Source organism: Patella vulgata, chromosome 1, assembly GCF_932274485.2.
Source record: "Patella vulgata chromosome 1, xgPatVulg1.2, whole genome shotgun sequence".
In the NCBI taxonomy this organism is placed as follows: Eukaryota; Metazoa; Mollusca; class Gastropoda; family Patellidae; genus Patella; species Patella vulgata.
In genome coordinates, this window is record NC_065879.2 from 41,737,433 (window position 1) to 41,758,577 (window position 21,145).

Genomic DNA, 21,145 nt, shown 5'->3' on the forward strand with positions numbered 1-21,145 from the left:
CATATTTTTCTTTCTGTCTAATCTTCAAACCAAAATGTTTCCAAAAATAAATATCAGCAATATTTTATGTTATTAAACAAAACATACCATATACAGCGTTTTCTTCTTTTGATATTCAAATTTGTACATTGTATAGTGTATTAATTTATATCAACATTGTTCACAAACTCTTTTGTGTTGGAGGCTAAACAAAAACTAACATGGCCGACGAGTTGTGAGAAATTTTAATATTGCTCATATTTTCACAAAATAAGAAGTTTGTTAGAGATAACCGTTACCTAATTATAATAGAAACCATTGAATATGTAAGTGTCTTGTGTGCTTTTTGGGTTTTTTTTCGTTCTAAGCGGTTTAATGACATCATTAAGTGAGGTACAAGCGTTTCTCTCTTTTGTTTTTGCTGGAATTTTATCATCCAATTAGTTCAGCTGAATCAGCTCTGAACGTAGGTCTCATTACACTCGACCTGTACGTTCAGGAACCTCCCCATGGAATCCTTGTCGAGAAAGTTTCAACACCCAGTCAATTTTACTGCGCAGCTTTTTACTGCTAAACTGTTGCGTTTCAGTCTCTGTGAACGCCTGTACGTACAATTTAAATTTATAATAACATTAACAATGTACAAATGTAGGCCTACCGGTAACTAAAGGTACATTTTAGTGAGAAAATAAAACCTTGCTTACCTCACTAATGTCAGTACATGTATGTGTGACACAACATGCTGTTAAAACTACATCCTGTTGGGCTAAACCGTAAACAGCTTGGGAGAAGCCATTAAAATCTAGATATTGCATAACACACTAATTTATGTAATTGTAACTTGGTCATATAAGAAGACATAACAAAATTTAAGTAAGCAGGTGAAACAAAATTGGAATTTTTGAAATTGGGCTAGCGATTGCTTCTTAAAGGAGGCAAGTCTCTAACTAACTCAATATCATCCACAGTCTTCGATATTGCAAACACGACTTATTGGTCAATTTAAGCCAACCTTGATGTTGTTATCTTACCATGAAAAGATGGGCTTCTGATATCCAATATTTAAGACAAAATGAAAATTTTAAAACTGGCACACGACTCGTGTTCCAGAATGCCTTCGAGCAGTATTTGTAATAAAGCAACTCAAAGAACATACATGTACCCCTCAGGAAAAGCTACCGGTGAAGACTGGAATAACCAGACGTCAAAGACTGCCAATCAATTTGGACTTTTCGTGTATATTTCGCCCAACATAACTGATTAGAAATTACAGTAAAAACAGAAACGAATGAATGTAAATCGGTTTATATACATTCATTGCGACCCATTTGTGTCCATTTCTATGTGCCAAAGAACAGAGATTTAGCTCCTTATGGGCAATGTGTCGAGACTGACAAGAATGGGACAATAAACTGAGGTCCATTTGTGTTAACAATGGCGTGCACGAAAAAGAACACATGGCAGTTGGGAATCGAAGATGAGTAAGCGGAAACGCCATTGTCTGGGCAAACTTATATCTAAAATTGCACACATAACCATAGAAATAAAGATACCTCATGTTTGTCACATGAATGGTTTAGACCATAGAAATAATGCAATTTGTACATGTACCTGACATTGAAATACAGTAAACCTCGCATAAGTCGGATTCGTATAAGTCGGATCTTTGCTCAACTCGGATAAAATCATTTGGACCCTTTGATCCTGCACGTTTTTCTTATTAAATTTCTGCGCGTAAGTCGGATTTCCTGAGTCGGATCTTTGCTCAACTCGGATCAAAATGTTCGGTCCATTTGATCTAATTCCGGCTTTTTTCCTTCGCCTAAGTCGGATCGGCAGTATGTTCACAACATGCTGTTAAAAATACGTCCCCCTCCGCCAAACGGCCTTGCTGACACCATTTAAATCCAAATACAGGGCAGCACACAAATTTGCGCAACTTGGCTACAAGACGAAACAAAATTGGAATTTTTGAAAAAAAGTGATTGTAATTGGGCTAGGCAAAGGAATAATTGACTGAAGTTTCTCAGCTTTTCAACGATTCTAATTTTTCCCCAACCCAGCTTAACTAAATTTTGTTTCGTCTTATATGGCCGAGCCACGTAAATCCGTACGCAAACCCCACATCTACACCTCAATGGCGTCCGCCAAAGCCGTTTAGCAGAAGGGGACACATTTTTAACAACATGTTGTGTTACACATACAGAGTTTAGCATGGTAAGAAAGGTCTTATTTTCTCACTAAATATTCCTTTACATTGCTCAGACGTTCACAGAGACTGACACACAACTGTTTAGCAGTAAAAAGTTGCCCATTAAAATTGACTATGAATCGATTTTATTTCAACAAGGATTCAATAGGATGGTTCCTGAACGTACAGGGCGATAATGAGACCTACGTTCAGAACTGAACTAGGTCTTCGGCTAACTCGGATCTTCGCATAACTCGGATAAAATTGGTCTGTCCATTTAGATCCGACTTATGCAAAGTTTACAGTACATTTAGAAACACTGATAAAAGATGTTATGTCTGTGTATTATGCCTGTCACAACCTTAATCTATGCCTGACAATGTCTGTGACAGCAACAAGTGCCTTATGTCCTGGGTTGGAAATATATATTGTGTGATAATTTATACATATCATATACATATGACAAAGTCTGTGATAGGTGCCTTTTGTCCAGGCTTGGCAAGAAGACCCTATCACTGGGCTATCAGATATTTCATACTAATTTAAAGGAGCTAAATCGCTAATATTTTGGGCCTAGAAATTGGCACAAATGGGTCAAAACACATATAATAATGTAATATGAATTTATATAAACTGTTTTACATTCAGTCGTTTCCGTTTTACTGTGAATTGTCATCAGTTATGTTCGGCGAAATACGCCAGAAGTCTCAACCGAAAGACAGTTTCTAGCGTCTGGTTATTCCAGTCAACACCGATATAAAATATATTGCACATGCTCTCCAAATAAGAATATGGCATCACCGTTTGACATGACTAGTGGAATATGTCTAGCCTTATTCTTTGAGAGGGGGGTTGGATGGCTGAATGGTTAGCATGCGCGCGCTGTATCATAAAGTCTGTCATTGAGTCGACTGGCGTGGTTTCAAATCCCCGGTTGTATGTGACAAGGAGTAGGGTCGCCTGTCCAACCTCGTGGGTTTTCTCCGGGTCCTCCGGTTTCCTCCCACTGCTAAAGACCCCTACGTGCAATCGAATTATTGAAATAAAATTAAACCATATGTTAGTCCAGAAATGACCTAGTTTGTGTCGAGTGGACGTTAAACCCCATTTCTCTCTCTCTCTCTTTATTCTTTGAGCACCTTGTTACAAATGGTGCTGAAACGCATTATGGTACACAATTCGTGTACCAATGGTAAAATGTTTATTTTGTCTTAAATATTGGATATCGGAAGCCCATCTTTTCCAGGTAAGACCATAACACCAATGCTGATTTAAATTGCAAAAAAAATCGTGTTTTCAATGTTGAAGATTTTGGATGATATCGAGTTACGGACTTAGCTACTTTAAGTAATTATTTGAAAAGTTTGATCAATTTGTTATTGTAAGTATAAGATTAAGAACAGAATGGTTGTTGGATGGTTTAACCCCAGGTCCATAATTGCATTTTGCAATTTTTCTTGAGCTTCACATTTTATCTTTATTTTCTGTTAATTTTCAGTGTTATATAAAGTGAAACATGACAACAGCAGCAAGACCAACCTGGGATACTGCGAGAGGAGGAAGTGGTAAAGGTGAAAATGATTTGAGTGCCCTTTCTAAACAATATTCTAGTCGGGATCTTCCAGGTCATACAAAATTAAAATACAGGTAATAAGGGTTAAGAGTACATGTACCTAATAAGTGTGTCATTTATACTTTTCACTGTATAAGAGTATAATTGTCTTGTAATGCAATAATGAGCACCTGAAACTACAACATTGCTATGTTTCATTAGTCCATAAAAGTAAAATAAAAGAATCATTTGCCTCAGAAAAACATGATCTGTCCAAGCACATTTATTGATGTGTAAGCATAATTATGGAAGTCGTCTATGCAGTATCTGTTCATCTGTGCAATAAGAAAACAAATAATTATTGCTGATCATTTATTTTAACTGTAGTTTTCAAATGTCTGTGCAATATTTGGGTAGGCTAGCTATATATCTACATGCTTGATATTTACCTGTCTCAATCTAACCTCAAACTTAAATTATTCATTGATAAATATGAACCCTTACTGGCGGACAGATCATCAAAGGTCGAAATAAGGACTTCATCTCCTGTTTGCTATTGCTGGGTTGTGGTCATTGTGTGAGGTCACTCCGTAGGATTATTGTTGTCTTTGTATGATTGCATGTGTAACAAAATCTGAACAATTTGCACAGACCATAAACATCTGTCCATCATATTCATCATTTCAAACCTGTGTCCTTAATATGGAATATGTTTATTTCATCCTTTTTCAGACAAGAGGGACAATCTGCTTCTCATGAATTGAGAGGTCGTGATTTCCGTCGTGAACTAGAAGATAGGGAAAGATCAGCAAGAGAAAAACGTGATGGTAGAAATAGAGGTTCAGGTATGTTGTAAAATCTCTTGAAACTGAGAATCCGAAATAGTTTGTAAAAACACCATATTACTGTGGGTCCTCTTAGAAACTCAGTCTTTACTGTTATTTGTTTGTTGGGTTTCTTTTCCCTCCATGGCCATCTCGTATCAATTTTGGTAAATTATTAAAGATACATTATGGGAGATTAGATAAAGAGCTGGCAGTTCTCACTGTAATAGTTAAAAACTAGATAATGTAAAGGGAATTTGCTGAAAATTTCAGTCAAATTGATCCACGCTGAACCGAGAATTTAGCGATTGAATTTTAGGCCTAGCCTCAATCATCATTACTAAAGTTGGTACGATAAAAAATATAGTCTCAATTATCCATTTTTTGTTTAAAATCATCAATGAGCATTGAGCAGCAGATAGGATTCTACTAATCCAGTAAATATCATAGGCTAGCGATGACATGGAGATTTGATTATCTTCTAGATAAATAATTAATGTCTAATTAATAATTTAGATAACATTTCAGACCTAAAGAAAGACCTGCAATAGGCAGATTTAGCTCTTGTATAATGTATGTTTAAATTATCATATCAAAAAAAACAATAAAACTTCAGATATTGAAAATGGATTTGTTTGATTTTCAAAACAGCTCAAATACACTTAGTGCTAATAGTATTATGCTTCAAAGACTGCCTGTTGTAAAATTTATACAATTACCGGTGTAGTTCTGTTAGCATGGTTGGAAATGTGGTCGTATCGTCATTGCCTATGCCCGTCCATCGTCCAAAATTTCTTGTGAACACTCTACAGACTAAATTCATCATCAGATTATTTTTAAATTGATACATGTTGTTTTCATTAGTGAGATCAAGAATCCTATTTTAATTTCAATAATTTCCATTTATTTCTTCTGCGGTTATTGCCCTTGTTTCACTTTGTTGGACATTTGGAATGCCTGAACGACAAAAGTTCTCGTCCGATCTGTATGACATTTATATGCATCATTTAAATTAGTGAAACGTATCAATTACATCTAGAGTTATGGCCCTTGTTTTACTTTGTTGAACCATGTAAATGCTCGAATGACAAAAGTTATCATCCGATCTGTATGAAATTTATATGCATTATTTGAATTCGTAAAACAAAAAATCCTGTCGAATTTCAACAATTACTGTCAATTATTTCCAGAGCTGAGGCTCTTGTTTCAGTTTGTCAAATCTTGTGAACCCTCAAACGACGAAAATTATAATCTGATCTGTACGAAATTATCTTGTAAATTCTTCCCATTACCTACAAAAGAATAAATATGTGACAACTCATGTCGACCACTCAGATGATTTACCTGCTGGGGCGTATGTGTTGTTGCTTGGCAACTTATCTTTTATTTTGTTTTATTTTTAGATTCAAGTAGTAGTAGTAGTAGTAAAAGACCCAGAGTTGAACCAATATCAGCAGCTAATTTAGATGCTGATGATCCTATTGATGATGATGTAAGTTTTCTTTAATTTAAGTTTCTTTGGACAGGATCACAGAAACTTACACTTGTTTATGGTTTTGACATGCATGTCAAATAATGTAGAGTTGGTACCACAGGTAAGTAATTGACAGTAAAAGTCATTTCAACAAGAAACTTTGTATATATAGCATTAAATAATTATTCCATTTTTTTCTGAAAATTGTTTTATCAGGATGATGATGAAAGTTCAGATGATGAAGATGATACAGCTGAATTACTGGCAGAATTACAAAAAATAAAAAAGGAAAGAACAGCAGAAAGAGCTAAACAGGTATGTTAATACCTAACTGTACTATTACTATATTTAATACCTAACTATACTATTACTATATTTATTTAGCAAATATTATGATAGTGCAAGTGCTATGCAGTTCAAATTTTGCTTCGTCTCGTTTACTAATTTTACTTTCATATTTGGAACATTTTCAACAAAGACAGATTGTAATTCCACCAGTGGCGACGCCAGGGGGGGCATTTGCCCCCCCATTAATCTGGTCTGCCCTCTGTTTGCGCCCCCCCCCCCCCCCAATGATTTTAGAAAATAAAAAAAAGTATTTGTGATACGTTTTGGTAATCAATAACTTCTACGGTGAATAAATCCCACATCCCCACTCAGTCATAAACTTGCATGTTGTAAAGCATTTCCGACAGTCTATTTTTCAAAATTTTCTTGGTGAGGTCCCCAATGGACTCGCTACTATGGCGCTCCCAAGGGGAATTTGTTGAGGTTCGCAAGTCCGTTCGTTTGACATTTTGTTCTCCAGTCAGATAAACTAGTGATCAGGCGACGGACGGTATCTGGTCAGACCTATTTATCTCGACGATCGGTGTCTGCCAGAATACTGTAAGACAGCATTTCCGGCAGTCTATTTTTCAAAATTTTCTTGGGGAGGACTCCCTACTTTGACGCTCTTAAGTTGGCTTCGTTGTGATACGCAAGTCCGTTCGTTTGACACTTTACCTCATGGATCAGCGCCTGAAATGCTGCCAGGCTGCATTTCCGGCAATCTGTTTTTCAAAATTTTCTGGGGGAGGTCCCTACCCCTAGTTGAAGCTCGTGCCTTTGCCCCCTTAACCTTGGACTTTGCCCCAGCTTTGCCCCTCCAATCACCGACAGCTGGCGCTGCCACTGAATTCCACTAAACAAAATCAACATATAAAATCCAATGAAATTGTCAATTCTGTTTTGAATCGAATTATTAAAGTCGTCCAGTCATTTTGAAATTTTGTTTTTTGATGATATTCCAGGAAGCAGAAAGAAAGGTGGAAGAAGAAAGAATTCGAACCGAAAATATTTTAAAAGGCAATCCTTTACTTAATCAGAGTGAGAAAACGGATTTTAAAGTAAAGAGAAGGTCAGTAGAAATGTGATGGCAAATAAAAATAAAAGAAATTTTGTACTAGAATGAATTTCCCACACAATTACGTACAATCTTGGTTTTATACTGTTTATTAAAACTGCCGGGGGGGTTGGGTGGCCGAATGGTTAGCACGTGCGTGCTGTATCATAAGGCCTGTCATTGAGTCAACTGGCGTGGTTTCGAATCCCCGGTTGTACGTGACAAGGAGTAGGGTCGCCTGTCCAACCTCGTGGGTTTTCTCCGGGCCCTCCGGTTTCCTCCCACTGCTAAAGACCCCTACGCGCAAGCGAATTATTGAAATAAAATTAATCCATATGTTAGTCCCGAAATGACCTAGTTTGTGTCGAGTGGACATTAAACCCCATTTCTCTCTCTCCCTCTCTATTAAAACTGCCATATGTTTACCTACTATCCGGATTTAATATTGTTTATTAAAACTGATGTATGCTTAATAATACTACTAACATCTGTTCTTTTTAGAATAACGTATTCAAATAATTTGATAAGATTTACCGTAGGGTGTTTCACTTTTTTCGTAATTTCTAAGGTTTCTACCCGTCACCGAAGTACACTCAGGGTCAAACTTACACCGTAATATTTTTAGAATTTCCTTGCTAAAAACGGCTGTCAGCGACCATTTTTTTCCAAAATTGTGGCAATTTTCCGACGTTTAGAGCTTTACAGATCACTTAAAAAGATTAGGTATGGCTTGTAATGTGTCCATTTTATGCTTTTCAGGGATGTAGAGTCCATTCCCACCACCTTAAATGAGATTGTCCGAATCCAAGATGGTGGAAATCCAAGATGGCTCCCCAAATCATCTATTTTTGGTGAAATGGAAAAGCATTTTACAAAGACTATACAATTTTGCACTCATAAAATTCATTATCAGGGCCAAATGTTCAGAATGACACTGATTATCTTTGGTTGAAAATGGCTGAAGGTGAAGCTCCGGTGGAGTATATTCACAAGACTATAAGTCTGGCAGAACTATGGCTGAACTTGGAAATTGTATGCAAAGTTTTTTTATTATTGATTTTTGTAGTTAAGGGCGTCTTCTTTCAGAATCTGCCGGGTGAACCACGGTCACCCTTGAGCACTTTGATTTATTCAAGATGGCGCCAAGACAGCCAGCATTTCAAGCAATCCCCTACAACTCACACTGTATTTAGTCTAGGATGATAATTTTGGTGTCTAACTGTATGTTTGTTTTGTGTCAAGGAATACACTAAAATCGTTCATTATGTTGTGGGGTGATTAGATGATAGTAATGATAGTAAAATCCAAAATTCCAGACAATATGGCCCTTTAACTTGTTAGCGGCGATTGGGGGCGATTATTTCACCAAGCCAAATTATATCTAGAGACAAACTATATATTTCTGGATATAGGAGCATATGAGTTATATGATAACACCACATACATGCCTATCAGGAGCTCCAGGGCCACATGACAGACTCTGGAGCAAGTTGACCAGTTGTAATGTTCTCACTTTAGTAGTCTTCACCCAGCTCAGTGATGAGCTTTTTTTATGTTCCCTGCAAATGCATTATTCTTTGAGCAAGATACATTTCCAGTTTTGGATATCCACAGTGGCCTGTGTAAGGATTGAATCGTATACTACTCTCACGAGTGAGAAAGAATACAATCAAGCTTTCGCCACTTTCTAAGTGGTTCCTTTCCCCATAAGGTATCAGCATGTAACCGTGTCACATCCAGTAAGAGCATGAGCTGGCATTATTTCAATGGTACTGGACATGAGTTAATCAGTAGTTGAACCAATGCCAACGATTGTTCTTTCCTTGATTGGTGATTCCATTGTAAGCTTGTTATGAACAGAGCTCTTGCAAATCGATGTTCGAAACACGTTGGAAAGTATAGGCATCCCAAACGGGAAATGTATCGTCATCATCCCCACCTAAACCATGTAGTCTTGCTCCAAAGAATGATGCATGTGTAGGGAAGGTAAAAAGATGTCATCACCAAGCTATTGTGTGGTGTTGATTGGAAGATCGTAATCCGTCGTTACTTGATCCGGAACTAGATTGCTCGGTTAAGAGAAAATTACAACCGGTCACCGTGCTCCATAGTCTTGTCATGTGGCTCATCAGATGTGGATGCAAGAGTGACAGCTCATGTAGGAGGCTCATGTATTTTGGGCTTCTGCTGTCACATGTTGCAGCTAGAAACACGACTAGAGGTTATTTTCATGTTTTGCGGGTAGAATTTGTTTTTTCAAATATTTGAAAAAAAACAGCTTGTGCCTCCCTTTTCATTGCCGATCCATTTGGCCCTGGAGCTCCTGATAGTCATATTGTCTGTCATTTTGGATTTTACTATCATCTAATCACCCCACAACCTAATGAACGATCTCGGTGTATTCATTGACCCCACAAATATATGGTTAGGCACCAAACGTATCATCCTAGAGTAAAAACTACAAGAGTTATCAGGGATTATTTGAAATGCCAGCCATCTTGAACGCCATCTTGAATTTCTCAAAATGCTCAAGGGTGACCAAGGTTCACCAGTAGATTCTTAAAGAGGACACCCTAGACTACTAAAATCAATCATAAAAAAAACTTTGTATACAATTTACAAGTTTAGCCATAGTTCTGCCAGACTAATAGTGTAGTGAATTTTATCCATCGGAGCTTAGCCTTCAGACATTACCTTCTGCCATTTTCAACCAAAGGTAGATCAGTGTCATTCTGAACAATATTTTTGCCCTGATAATGAATTTTATGAGTGCAAAAGTGTATAGTCTTGGAAAAATGCTTTTTCATTTCAGAAAATATATGATTTTGGGTGTTATCTTGAATTTCCACAATCTTGGATTCTGACAATCTCATTTAAGATGGTGGGAATGGACTCTACATCCCTTAAAAGCATAAAATAGACACATTGCAAGCCATACCTGATCTTTCTAAGTGATCTGTCAAGCTCAAAACGTCCGAAAATTGCCACAATTTTGGGGGAAAAAAGGCCGCTGCAGCCACTTTCGGCAAGAAAATTCTGAAAATCTTATCAAATTATTTGAATACGTTATTCTAAAAAGAACAGATGTTACAGATGTTAATTTACAGCTACTCATCAAACACAAGTTTGCTTGCTGAGAATTTCAATCTAAATTCTTTCCCGATTCAGTATCAATTCTGTTTCTTTCTTAAACAATTTCAGATGTGAATCTTGATACCGTACATGAATTAAGCTTCAGATTCTAATCGCAGTCCTTTACAAAACTGACTTCTGTTGAGTCAAATGTGTGACTTCATTCTGGACAGAATTGAGATTCTTGGCAGTCAAACTCATCCTGAATATGAATCAGAATTCTTCTTTCTTACTATACTCTTCAAAAAAAAGGAGGGGATATTCAGAAACAATACAAAACTGTTGAAATGCACTGTTGTTTTTATTAGAGGTAACCAGTGTATGTTAAATACAGGCCAATTGCCTACACATGAACATAAACAGTTCATATGGGCGGTTTATCTGACGGCCCCATTTCACTCGCAAAGAGATACAGCGTAAAAAGTGAAAATGGGCGTTTTTGATTTTTGTCTTAATAATGAGTAATTGCTCCACCAATCCTCAGACATTCAGCAATTCGTCGTGGCATGCTCCTAACCAACCGTCCAATCACGATTTGGGGCAATCTCCTTATCAAATTAAACGTAACACTCTAAAGCAAAGATACGCTAAATGCAAGAACCGATAGGAAAGCAAACATGGATAGATAAACCAGCACACGGCAGTTTTCATCTTACGCTCTTTATCTGTGAACATACCCTCAAAGCATGTCAAGTGTCCATGACTATTTATCATACCACAACCTGCATAGGTATTTGCATTTCAATATCCCCTACTTTTTTTGTGAAGAGTATATATTAAGGGAAACAACTCTTGTGAAGAAGAGCTTCCCAGAAGATGAGTCTTGAGATAATCTCCATAGACCATTTCATCTTGAAGAATTTGAATTATCCTTTATCTGTACTTCAGTCTTATATTGGTTTACAGTTATTAAAATGTAGATAAATAATACTTCCAGGCAACCAAATTTCTGCACACGTATTCATTTATATTAAATATAATAGCAGGTTTACCCTGATCTGACACCCATATCAGCTTGTGCTATAAGTGTTGCAGTTCTCATAATCACTGCTTCTGGAAATGTATAGTCCAAAGTGCAGACTTTATTGCTAAATGGTCAGAATGGAAATTGCTATGGGGGAGGAGGGGGGGGGTCAAATAGTTTTAAATCACATCAAAAGTCAACATGCTTACCACCTAGCGATTCTGGTGTTGACAAACTTCAACACTTTCTGGATAAGGGTTAACGTCACTAGTTTATGACTCTTTTGTTGTTTTTTTATCAGATGGGACGATGATGTTGTGTTTAAAAATTGTGCAAAAGGAGAAGAGGATAAAAAGACAAAAGGATTTATTAATGACACTTTACGTTCACAGTTTCATCGTAAATTCATGGAGAAATATGTCAAGTGATGCTATTTATTATCGAATGGTACAAAATTGGTGGAAGAATGTGGACAATATTCTAAATATGTGTTTGAAATTTTAATGTCATACAATCCTGTTGTGAGACCTTATAATTCTAGAGCAATGACAATTTAGATAGCTCTTAGCTTAAATATGAAATCTGTGAATATACAATGTGGCATGACATTTAGCCATTTAATTCATAATGAAATGAAATGGGATTTAACGTCCTACTGCAATTCATAATGTGTTTTTAAGTTAAAAAGATAGTTACTTATTGTGTGTATTTATTTATACTTTGTATTAGAGCTATCAAATTACAACACAAAATGTCCATTACTTTGTTTAAAGTAATAAGTGTGAGTAATACACCTGACAGTCTTTTTTTCTATAGTTCATACATGTATGATAGAAAATAATAAAAACATAATATTTTGTTCACTGATTTATAAAGTAATGGATATCCATAATCATTGACCAAACTGGAGTGTTTTTGTATGAAATTACCCATCTCATTTCTCATGTTTATTTCTTGTTGGCCATGCATTCCAAATGGTAAAAAAATGCTTATATTGTACTGCACATTCTTTGTGACATCCAATAATGTTGTCAACAATCTATTCATAACTCATATTTTACAAACACAAGGAGGAGGAATCATCCATTTAAATTGAATATTTCTTGTTGACCCTATGCAATAAACAATGAATGTAGGTTAGCAGTGTAATTGATAAAATACAACATTTGGTATAATACTCATAAGAATGAAAAGATGGGCTGCAAACTTTTACGCTCTGCATTTTCAAAATTGAGGTGATAAGTAGTGTACAATTAGTGTTTTGGTAACCTCATTGAATATATAGGGAATCTCCTACGAGTCTTTTTTTATACCACAAAATATCCACAGAAGTTGATAAAGTAAAAAAATGAGATTTTGTTGAGTTTTTATTTACTTGATTAGTGTTGATTTCTTTTGATATCAAAAAAGACTTGTAGGAGATATTGTACATGTATATCACCCAAACCCTTTCTTATGTGCATAAATAAATAAATACAATTCTTTGGTATAGATTTAATTTTATGGAACCTGATTACATTATGGGGTAGTGATACATCATTTTTTGACAACAATTACCCGCTGCAAGACCTGGTATTTCCTTTAAGGTTATAGAGTGTATTATAATTGTTTATGCTAATTGAGAACTTTTCTCCAACAATATTACTGGATCCAAACAGTAGTTCCTTTTTAATAACAAGAGCAATGCTAACGCTGCAATATAGGTCCACATTCCTGCTTTGAAATGGTACTTTTTAAAATGAAGAGAATGAAATATGAAATGCCTGCAATGACTGTGATATGACAAGAGGCAACGGAGGCTAGGCGTTGGGTTAGTTTTGCCAAATTGTAGCACATTCCCGAAAGCCGGTATTGTGTCGTACCCAATTTTGGTATATTATGCAACGATGAGAATTCCTCATCCGAGATGACCACTGAGCTGATATCGATTTTCCTGGGAAGGAAAAGCCTACTCACTCGGTCTCCTGGCATGAAGGCAAAGAGAGCATAACAGCAGCTTTGGGCTTGCCAATAAACGTGGCAAGAAATTGACACGCACGCATCATGCTTCTGCCACGACCACACCAACCACTTACTACACCCAGCACGCCAGTAAAGATCTTACTACCCTCATTGCCAAGCTGTAGCTACGCGCAACATGTTCCTACCATGATATTGCCGTTAGCAGTCAGATCGGGATACGTTCTTACCACGCTCCCATGACGTGCCTACCAGACGTAAGATGCTCTCTCGCCCACCCCTATAACGATTGCGCCATGCTCACCCGTCCTCATTCCAGTGGCGCCGCCAGGGGAAGGGGGCAAGGGGGGGGGTCATTTTCCCCCCCATGAATCTGGTCTGCCCTCTGTTTGCCCCCCCCCCCAATAATTTTAGAAAATAAAAAAAAGTATTTGTGATACGTTTCGGTAATCAATACCTTCTATGGTGAATAAATCCCACATCCCCACTCAGTCATAAACTTGCATGTTGTAGAGAATTTCTGACAGTCTATTTTTCAAAATTTTCTTAGCGAGGTCCCTAATGGACTCGCTACTTTGGCGCTCACAAGGGGAATTCGTTGAGGTTCGCAAGTCCTTTTATTCTCTAGTCTGATAAACTAGTGATCAGGCGACGGACAGTATCTGGTCAGATCTATTTATCTCGACGATCAGTGCCCGACAGAATACTGTAAGACAGCATTTCCGGCAGTCTATTTTTCAAAATTTTCTGGGGGAGGACTCCCTACTTTGACGCTCGTGAGTGGGCTTCGTTGTGATTCGCAACTCCGTTCGTTTGACACTTTACCTCATCGATCAGTGCCTTAAATAATGCCAGGCTGCATTTCCGGCAATCTGTTTTTCAAAATTTTTTGGGGGAGACCCCCTACCCCTAGTTGAAGCTCGTGCCTTTGCCCCCTTAACCTTGGACTTTGCCCCAGCTTTGCCCCTCCAATCACCGACGGCTGGCGCCGCCACTGCCTCATTCACTTTCAAAGCAGAGAAAGATGTTCAGTATCTTCCCTAACAGCGTAGTAAGCATGTGGCCAAGAGATTCGTTCCAGCCTGGCGGCAACGTGGTGGAAACGTGGCTGTAAATGAAATACTTGCTAAGAAGCCCCCATAGCATAGATTATGTTATCAACTGACTTCCAAGCTGATTGTGGAACGAGTATGTGGCCGGCTACTTTGACTTCACTGCCTCTAGTTATTTCAATAGTGATGACAGAGATATCATAAATGATGGGTAAGTGGTGATATAGTTTGTTTTTCCAGCGCAACAGCATTCCCCACAATGACTTTTTCCACACGCAGCTTGGGGTCAGTTGATAATATAATCTATGCCACAAAGGTTTCTTATAACAGGTATTACTATTTATTTGCAGTCCTTGTTTTTATACGCCCACATGGAAAATTGGTCGTATATTGCCGTCGCCCCGGTCCATCGTCCACAATTTCTTGTGAACACTCTACAGACTACATTTATCAACCGATTGTTTTGAAATTGATATATGTTGTTTGCATTAGTGAGATGAAGAAGCCTATTTAATTTCAATAACTTCCATTAATTTTTTCTGGAGTTATGGCCCTTGTTTTACTTTGTTGCACCTTGTGAACGCTCTATCGACAAAAGCAAAAGTTATCAACCAATCTGTATGAAATTTATATGCATTATTTAAATTAGTAAAACAAAGAAGCCTATTGAATTTCAGCAATTTCCGTTGATTACAACTATAGGTATGGCTCTTGTTTCACTTTGTTAAATATTGTGAACGCTCTAATGACAAAAGTTATCAACCGATCTGTATGAAATTGATATGCATCATTTAAATTAGTGAAATGAAGACGCCTATTGAATTTCAGCAATTTCCGTTAATTTCTTCTGGATTTATGGCCCTAGTTTCACTTTTTTGCACCTTCTGAACGCTCTAACGACACAAATTATCAACCAATCTGTATGAAATTTATATGCATCATTTAAATTAGTAAAACAAAGAAGCCCATTGAATTTCAGCAATTTCCGTTGATTACATCTAGAGTTATGGCCCCTGTTTCACTTTGTTGAATCTTGTGAACGCTCTAATGACAAAAGTTATCAACCGATCTGTATGAAATTTATATGCATCATTTAAATTAGTAAAACAAAGAAGCCTATAGAATTTCAGCAATTTCCGTTAATTACATCTAGAGTTATGGTCCTTGTTTCACTTTGTTGAATCTTGTGAATGCTCTAATGACAACAGTTATCATCCGATCTGTTTTGAAATTGATATGCATCATTTAAATTAGTGAAATGAAGAAGCCTATTGAATTTCAGCAATTTCCGTTAATTTCTTCTGGAGTTATGGCCCTTATTTCACCTTGTGAACGCTCTAATGACAAGTTATAAACCGATCTGTATGAAATTATATGCATCATTTAAATTAGTAAAACAAAAATGCCTATTGAATTTCAGCAATTTGCGTTAATTACATCTAGAGTTATGGCCCTTGTTTCACTTTGTTGAATCTTGTGAACGCTCTGATGACAAAAGTTATCAACCGATATGTATGAAATTGATATGCATCATTTAAATTAGTGAAATGAAGACGCCTATTGAATTTCAGCAATTTCCGTTAATTTCTTCTGGAGTTATGGCCCTTGTTTCACTTTGTTGAATGTTGTGAACGCTCTACTGACAACAGTTATCATCCGATCTGTTTGAAATTGATATGCATCATTTAAATTAGTGAAATGAAGAAGCTGAATTTCAGCAATTTCCGTTAATTACGCCGTGAGTTATGGCCCTTGTTTCACTTTGTTGTACCTTGTAAATTCTCTAACGACAAAAGTTATTATCCGTCGGATCTGTATGAAATTTATATGTATCATTTAAATTAGTAAAACGAACAAGCCTATTGAGTTTCAGTTATCATCTTAATTAGTGAAATGAAGACGAACAAGCCTATTGAATGGCAGAAATTTCCGTCAATTACGTCTTAGAGTTATGGCCCTTGATTTACTTTGTTGAACTTTCGAACAACAAAAGTTATCATCCGATCTGTATGAAATTTATATGCATTATTTGAATTAGTAAAACGAAAAAAGCCTGTCGAATTTGAACAATTTCTGTAGATTGCTTCCAGAGTTACGGCCCTTGTTTTAGTTTTTAGAACCTTGTGAACCTTCAAACAACAAAAATTATAATGTCATCTGTATGAAATTGTCTACTAAATTCCCCTAATTACCTACAAAAGAATAAATATGTGACAATCATTGTCGACTGCTCGGACGATTTAGCTGCTGTGGGCATATGTTTTGTTGCATGGTAACCTATCTTTATTTCTTTGTATGCCGCTTTAAATTTAATATCATACATTTCTGTTCTACTTTTTATACGCCCAAATTGAAATGTGCTCTCAACTGGCGTTGTTTCGAATCCCTGGTTGTACGTGACAAGGAATAGGGTCACCTGTCTAACCTCGTGGGTTTTCTCCGGGTCCTCCGGTTTTCTCCCACTGCTAAAGACACCTACGCGCAAGCGAATTATTGAAATAAAGTTAAACCATATGTTAGTCCCGAAATGACCTAGTTTGTGTCGAGTGGACGTTAAACCTCATTTATCTTTCAGAAATGTGTTCGTATATTGTTGTCACCCCTGTCCGTCCCTCGGTCCGGCCTCCACAATTGCTTGTGGACACTCTATAGGCTAAAGTTAATATCCAATTGACTTTATTCCTTGTGTTTAAGGTCATGAGACGAAGAAGCCCATTGATTTTCAGCAATTTCCGATAATTTTTGCCAGAGTTATGGCCCTTGATCACTTTGAAAAATCTTGTGGATGCTCTAGAGGCTAAAGTTAATATCCGATTGACTTTAAATTTATACACAGTGTTTAAGGTCATGAGGCGAAGTAGCCTATTGATTTTCAGTGATTTCCGATAATTACTGCCAGAGTTGTGGCCCTTGATCACTTTGAAAAATCTTGTGACGCTTTAGAGGCTAAAGTTATCATCCATGATGTTAGAAGTTTCGTATACTAAACGTTAGCATGGGGCGGAACTTTATAAAAACCAAACAAATTCTAACGGTTTTCTGATAATTACTTAATGAGTTGTTACTCTTAATCAGATTTTAATGTATTATAAATGTTTCTTTACCGAAAAAAGTAGAAATATGCGACAACTCTTGTTGACTGCCCGGACGATATAGCTGCTGTGGGCGTATGTTTCGTTGCCTGGCTACCTATCTTTAATTTATTAATTACCTTTTCAAAAGTTGTAAGTCTCACATTTTTAACCATCGTTAATTTTGTATCTATAATTGACAGACAACATAAACTGAAAGTCTCGATGGCACCACCAAGTCTTAAAATCAGACTTGAGTCCAACTACTACAACGCGATCGACCAAGTAAATGTGCTATTTTCCTGGATAATCGATATTAGTGGTCAACTCGGAAGAGGAATGGGTAAAACACGCCACTGGCTTCCAGGAACATGCTACAAGCTTATACATTGCAGAATTGGATTCAGAAACCTTTACAGTAAGGTGTTTTGGAAACGTCCAGCCACAAATGGCAGCCATATTCTAAATAATAATATGTTAACATGTAATCATTTTACACAATTGTAAACGGCAGAAATGGAATCTGTGCCACGAAAACATATATTTTATCCTGATACCATTGACGACTACTTCATCAATATGAGCATATTATCCCATTTTGCCGCCAAAAATAGCCTCAGTCTTGGAAATATGCAAAATATATGAACACACAAATGTAAACGGCAGAAATGGAATCTCCTCCCCGAAAACATATATCCTGATACCATAGCCGACTACTTAATCAATATCAGCACATCATCCCTTTTCACCGCCATCTTTGAGATATGCAAAATAAGTGAACTTGCGATCATTTTACACAGTTGTAACTGGCAGAAATGGAATCTGTGGCGTTGAAAACGTGTATACTCTTCAAAAAAAGTAGGGGATATTGAAATGCAAATACCTATGCAGGTTGTGATATGATAAATAGTCATTGACACTTGACATGCTTTGAGAGTATATTCAAAGATGAAGAACTTATCGTCCCAACAGAACTACTGAGCTGCACATGCGACACGCAATAGCGCCATACACGTGGGAGGGGTTCATTGTCAAATTGACACTTCAAGGAAGGTTGATGAAAACTGCCGCTTGCTGGTTTATCCTATCCATGTTTGCTTTCCTATCGGTTCTTGCATAAGATTTACTATTTAGCATTATCTTTGCTTTAGTGTGTTACATTTAATTTGATCGGGAGACGTGTTCGTCAACGTCAACACTGCCAGAATTGGCCGTGGCACTGCAAGAGGAGTGGGTCAAATTGCCCCAAACCGTGATTAGAAGGTTGATTAGGAGAATGCCACGACGAATTGCTGAATGTCTGAGGAATGGTGGAGCAATTACTCATTATTAAGACAAAAAATCAAAAACTTCCATTTTCACTTTTGAAATGGGGCCGTCAGATAAGCCGCCCATAAATATGAACTGTTTATGTTCATATGTAGGCAATTGGCCTGTTATTAACAAACACTGGTTACCTCTAATAACCAGCGGCTGCCAGGCAGGATACGCCCACATTTTGCAAGAGATGGGGAGAGAACAAGCTTAAAAAAAGATAGGTTGCCAGGCAACGAAACATACGCCCACATCAGCTAAATCGTCCGAGCAGTCAACAAGAGTTGTCACATATTTTTACTTTTTTCGGTAATGAAACATTTATAATACACTGAAATCTGATTAAGAGCAACAACTCATGAGGTAATTATATGAAAACCATTATAATTTGTTTGGTTTTTATAAAGTTCTGCCTAATGCTAACGTTTTGTATACAAAACTTTTAATATCATGGATTTAGCTGTTCATGTCATAAAAATTCATTGAAAATCAATATACATGTTCGTCTCAAGATCTTAAACTCTGTGTATCAATCTGAAGTCAATCTGATGATAACTTTAGCCTTTAGAGCGTCACAAAGTGATCAAGGGCCAAAACATTGGCAGTAATTATTGGGAATCGTTGAAAATCAATAGGATTCTTCGTCTCATGACCTTAAACACTGTGTATAAATTTAAGGTCAATCGGATATTAACTTTGGCCTCTAGTGTCCACAAGATTTCTTGAAGTGATCAAGGGCCATAACTCTGGCAGTAATTATTGCTAAAAATCAATAGGCTTCTTCGTCTCATGACCTTAACCACTGCGTATAAATTTAAAGTCAATCGAATATCAACTTTGGCCTCTAGATCGACCACAAGATTTTTTGAAGTGATCCAGGGCCATAACTCCGACAGTAATTATCGGAAATCGCTGAAAATCAATAAGCTTCTTCGTCTCATGACCTTAAACAATGTGTATAAATTTAAGGTCAATCGGATATTAACTTTGGCCTCTAGAGCGTCCACAAGATTTTTCAAAGTGATCAAGGGCCATAACTCTGGCAGTAATTATCGGAAATCGCTGAAAATCAATAGGATTATTCGTCTCATGATCTTAAACACTGTGTATAAATTTAAGGTCAATCAGATTTTAACTTTGGCCTCTAGAGCATCCACAAGATTTTTCAAAGTGATCAAGGGCCATAACTCTAGCAGTAAGAATCAGAAATCGCTGAAAATCAATAAACTTCTTCGTCTCATGACCTTAAACACTGTGTATAAATTTAAGGTCAATCGGATATTAACTTTGGCCTCTAGAGCGTCCACAAGATTTTTCAAAGTGATCAAGGGCCATTACTCTAGCAGTAATTATCGGAAATCGCTGAAAATCAATAGGATTATTCGTCTCATGATCTTAAACACTGTGTATAAATTTAAGGTCAATCGGATTTTAACTTTGGCCTCTAGAGCATCCACAAGATTTTTCAAAGTGATCAAGGGCCATAACTCTAGCAGTAATAATTGGAAATCGCTGAAAATCAATAAACTTCTTCGTCTCATGACCTTAAACACTGTGTATAAATTTATGGTCAATCGGATATTAACTTTGGCCTCTAGAGCGTCCACAAGATTTTTCAAAGTGATCAAGGGCCATTACTCTCGCAGTAATTATCGGAAATTGCTGAAAATCAATAGGGTTCTTCGTCTCATGACCTTAAACACTGTGTATAAATTTAAAGTCAATCGGATTTTAACTTTGGCCTCTCGAGCGTCCACAAGATTTTTCAAAGTGATCAAGGGCCATAACTCTAGCAGTAATTATCGGAAATCGCTGGAAATCAATAAACTTCTTCGTCTCATGACCTTAAACACTGTGTATAAATTTAAAGTCAATCGGATATTAACTCTAGCAGTAATAATTGGAAATCGCTGAAAATCAATAAACTTCTTCGTCTCATGACCTTAAACACTGTGTATAAATTTATGGTCAATCGGATATTAACTTTGGCCTCTAGAGCGTCCACAAGATTTTTCAAAGTGATCAAGGGCCATAACTCTGGCAGTAATTATCGGGAATCGCTGAAAATAAATAGGGTTCTTCGTCTCATGACCTTAAACACTGTGTATAAATTTAAAGTCAATCGATTTTAAGTTTGGCCTTTAGAGCGTCCACAAGATTTTTCAAAGTGATCAAGGGCCATAACTCTGGCAGTAATTATCGGAAATCGCTGAAAATAAATAGGCTTCTTCGTCAAGACCTTAAACACT

General features: G+C 36.9%; 1 protein-coding gene across 1 annotated transcript; it reads left to right on the forward strand.

The window, feature by feature from the left end:
* The first annotated feature begins 181 nt into the window (after positions 1-181).
* Positions 182-12,984, forward strand: LOC126821386 (protein CWC15 homolog). The gene is made up of 7 exons (XM_050549800.2): positions 182-305; positions 3,669-3,817; positions 4,455-4,567; positions 5,950-6,038; positions 6,237-6,335; positions 7,313-7,419; positions 11,802-12,984. The coding sequence occupies exons 2-7, from the start codon at positions 3,687-3,689 to the stop codon at positions 11,926-11,928; spliced, it is 666 nt and encodes a 221-aa protein (XP_050405757.1). The 5' UTR covers positions 182-305; positions 3,669-3,686; the 3' UTR covers positions 11,929-12,984.
* The last annotated feature ends 8,161 nt before the right edge of the window (positions 12,985-21,145 follow it).

Bases quoted from the DNA above. Each gene is read 5' to 3' on its own strand.
- LOC126821386 (XM_050549800.2), top strand. From the start codon at position 3,687: ATGACAACAGCAGCAAGACCAACCTGGGATACTGCGAGAGGAGGAAGT. The intron at 6,039-6,236 runs GTAAGTTTTCTT...TTGTTTTATCAG, and splicing joins ATGATCCTATTGATGATGAT to GATGATGATGAAAGTTCAGA. The intron at 7,420-11,801 runs GTCAGTAGAAAT...TTTTTTTATCAG, and splicing joins GATTTTAAAGTAAAGAGAAG to ATGGGACGATGATGTTGTGT.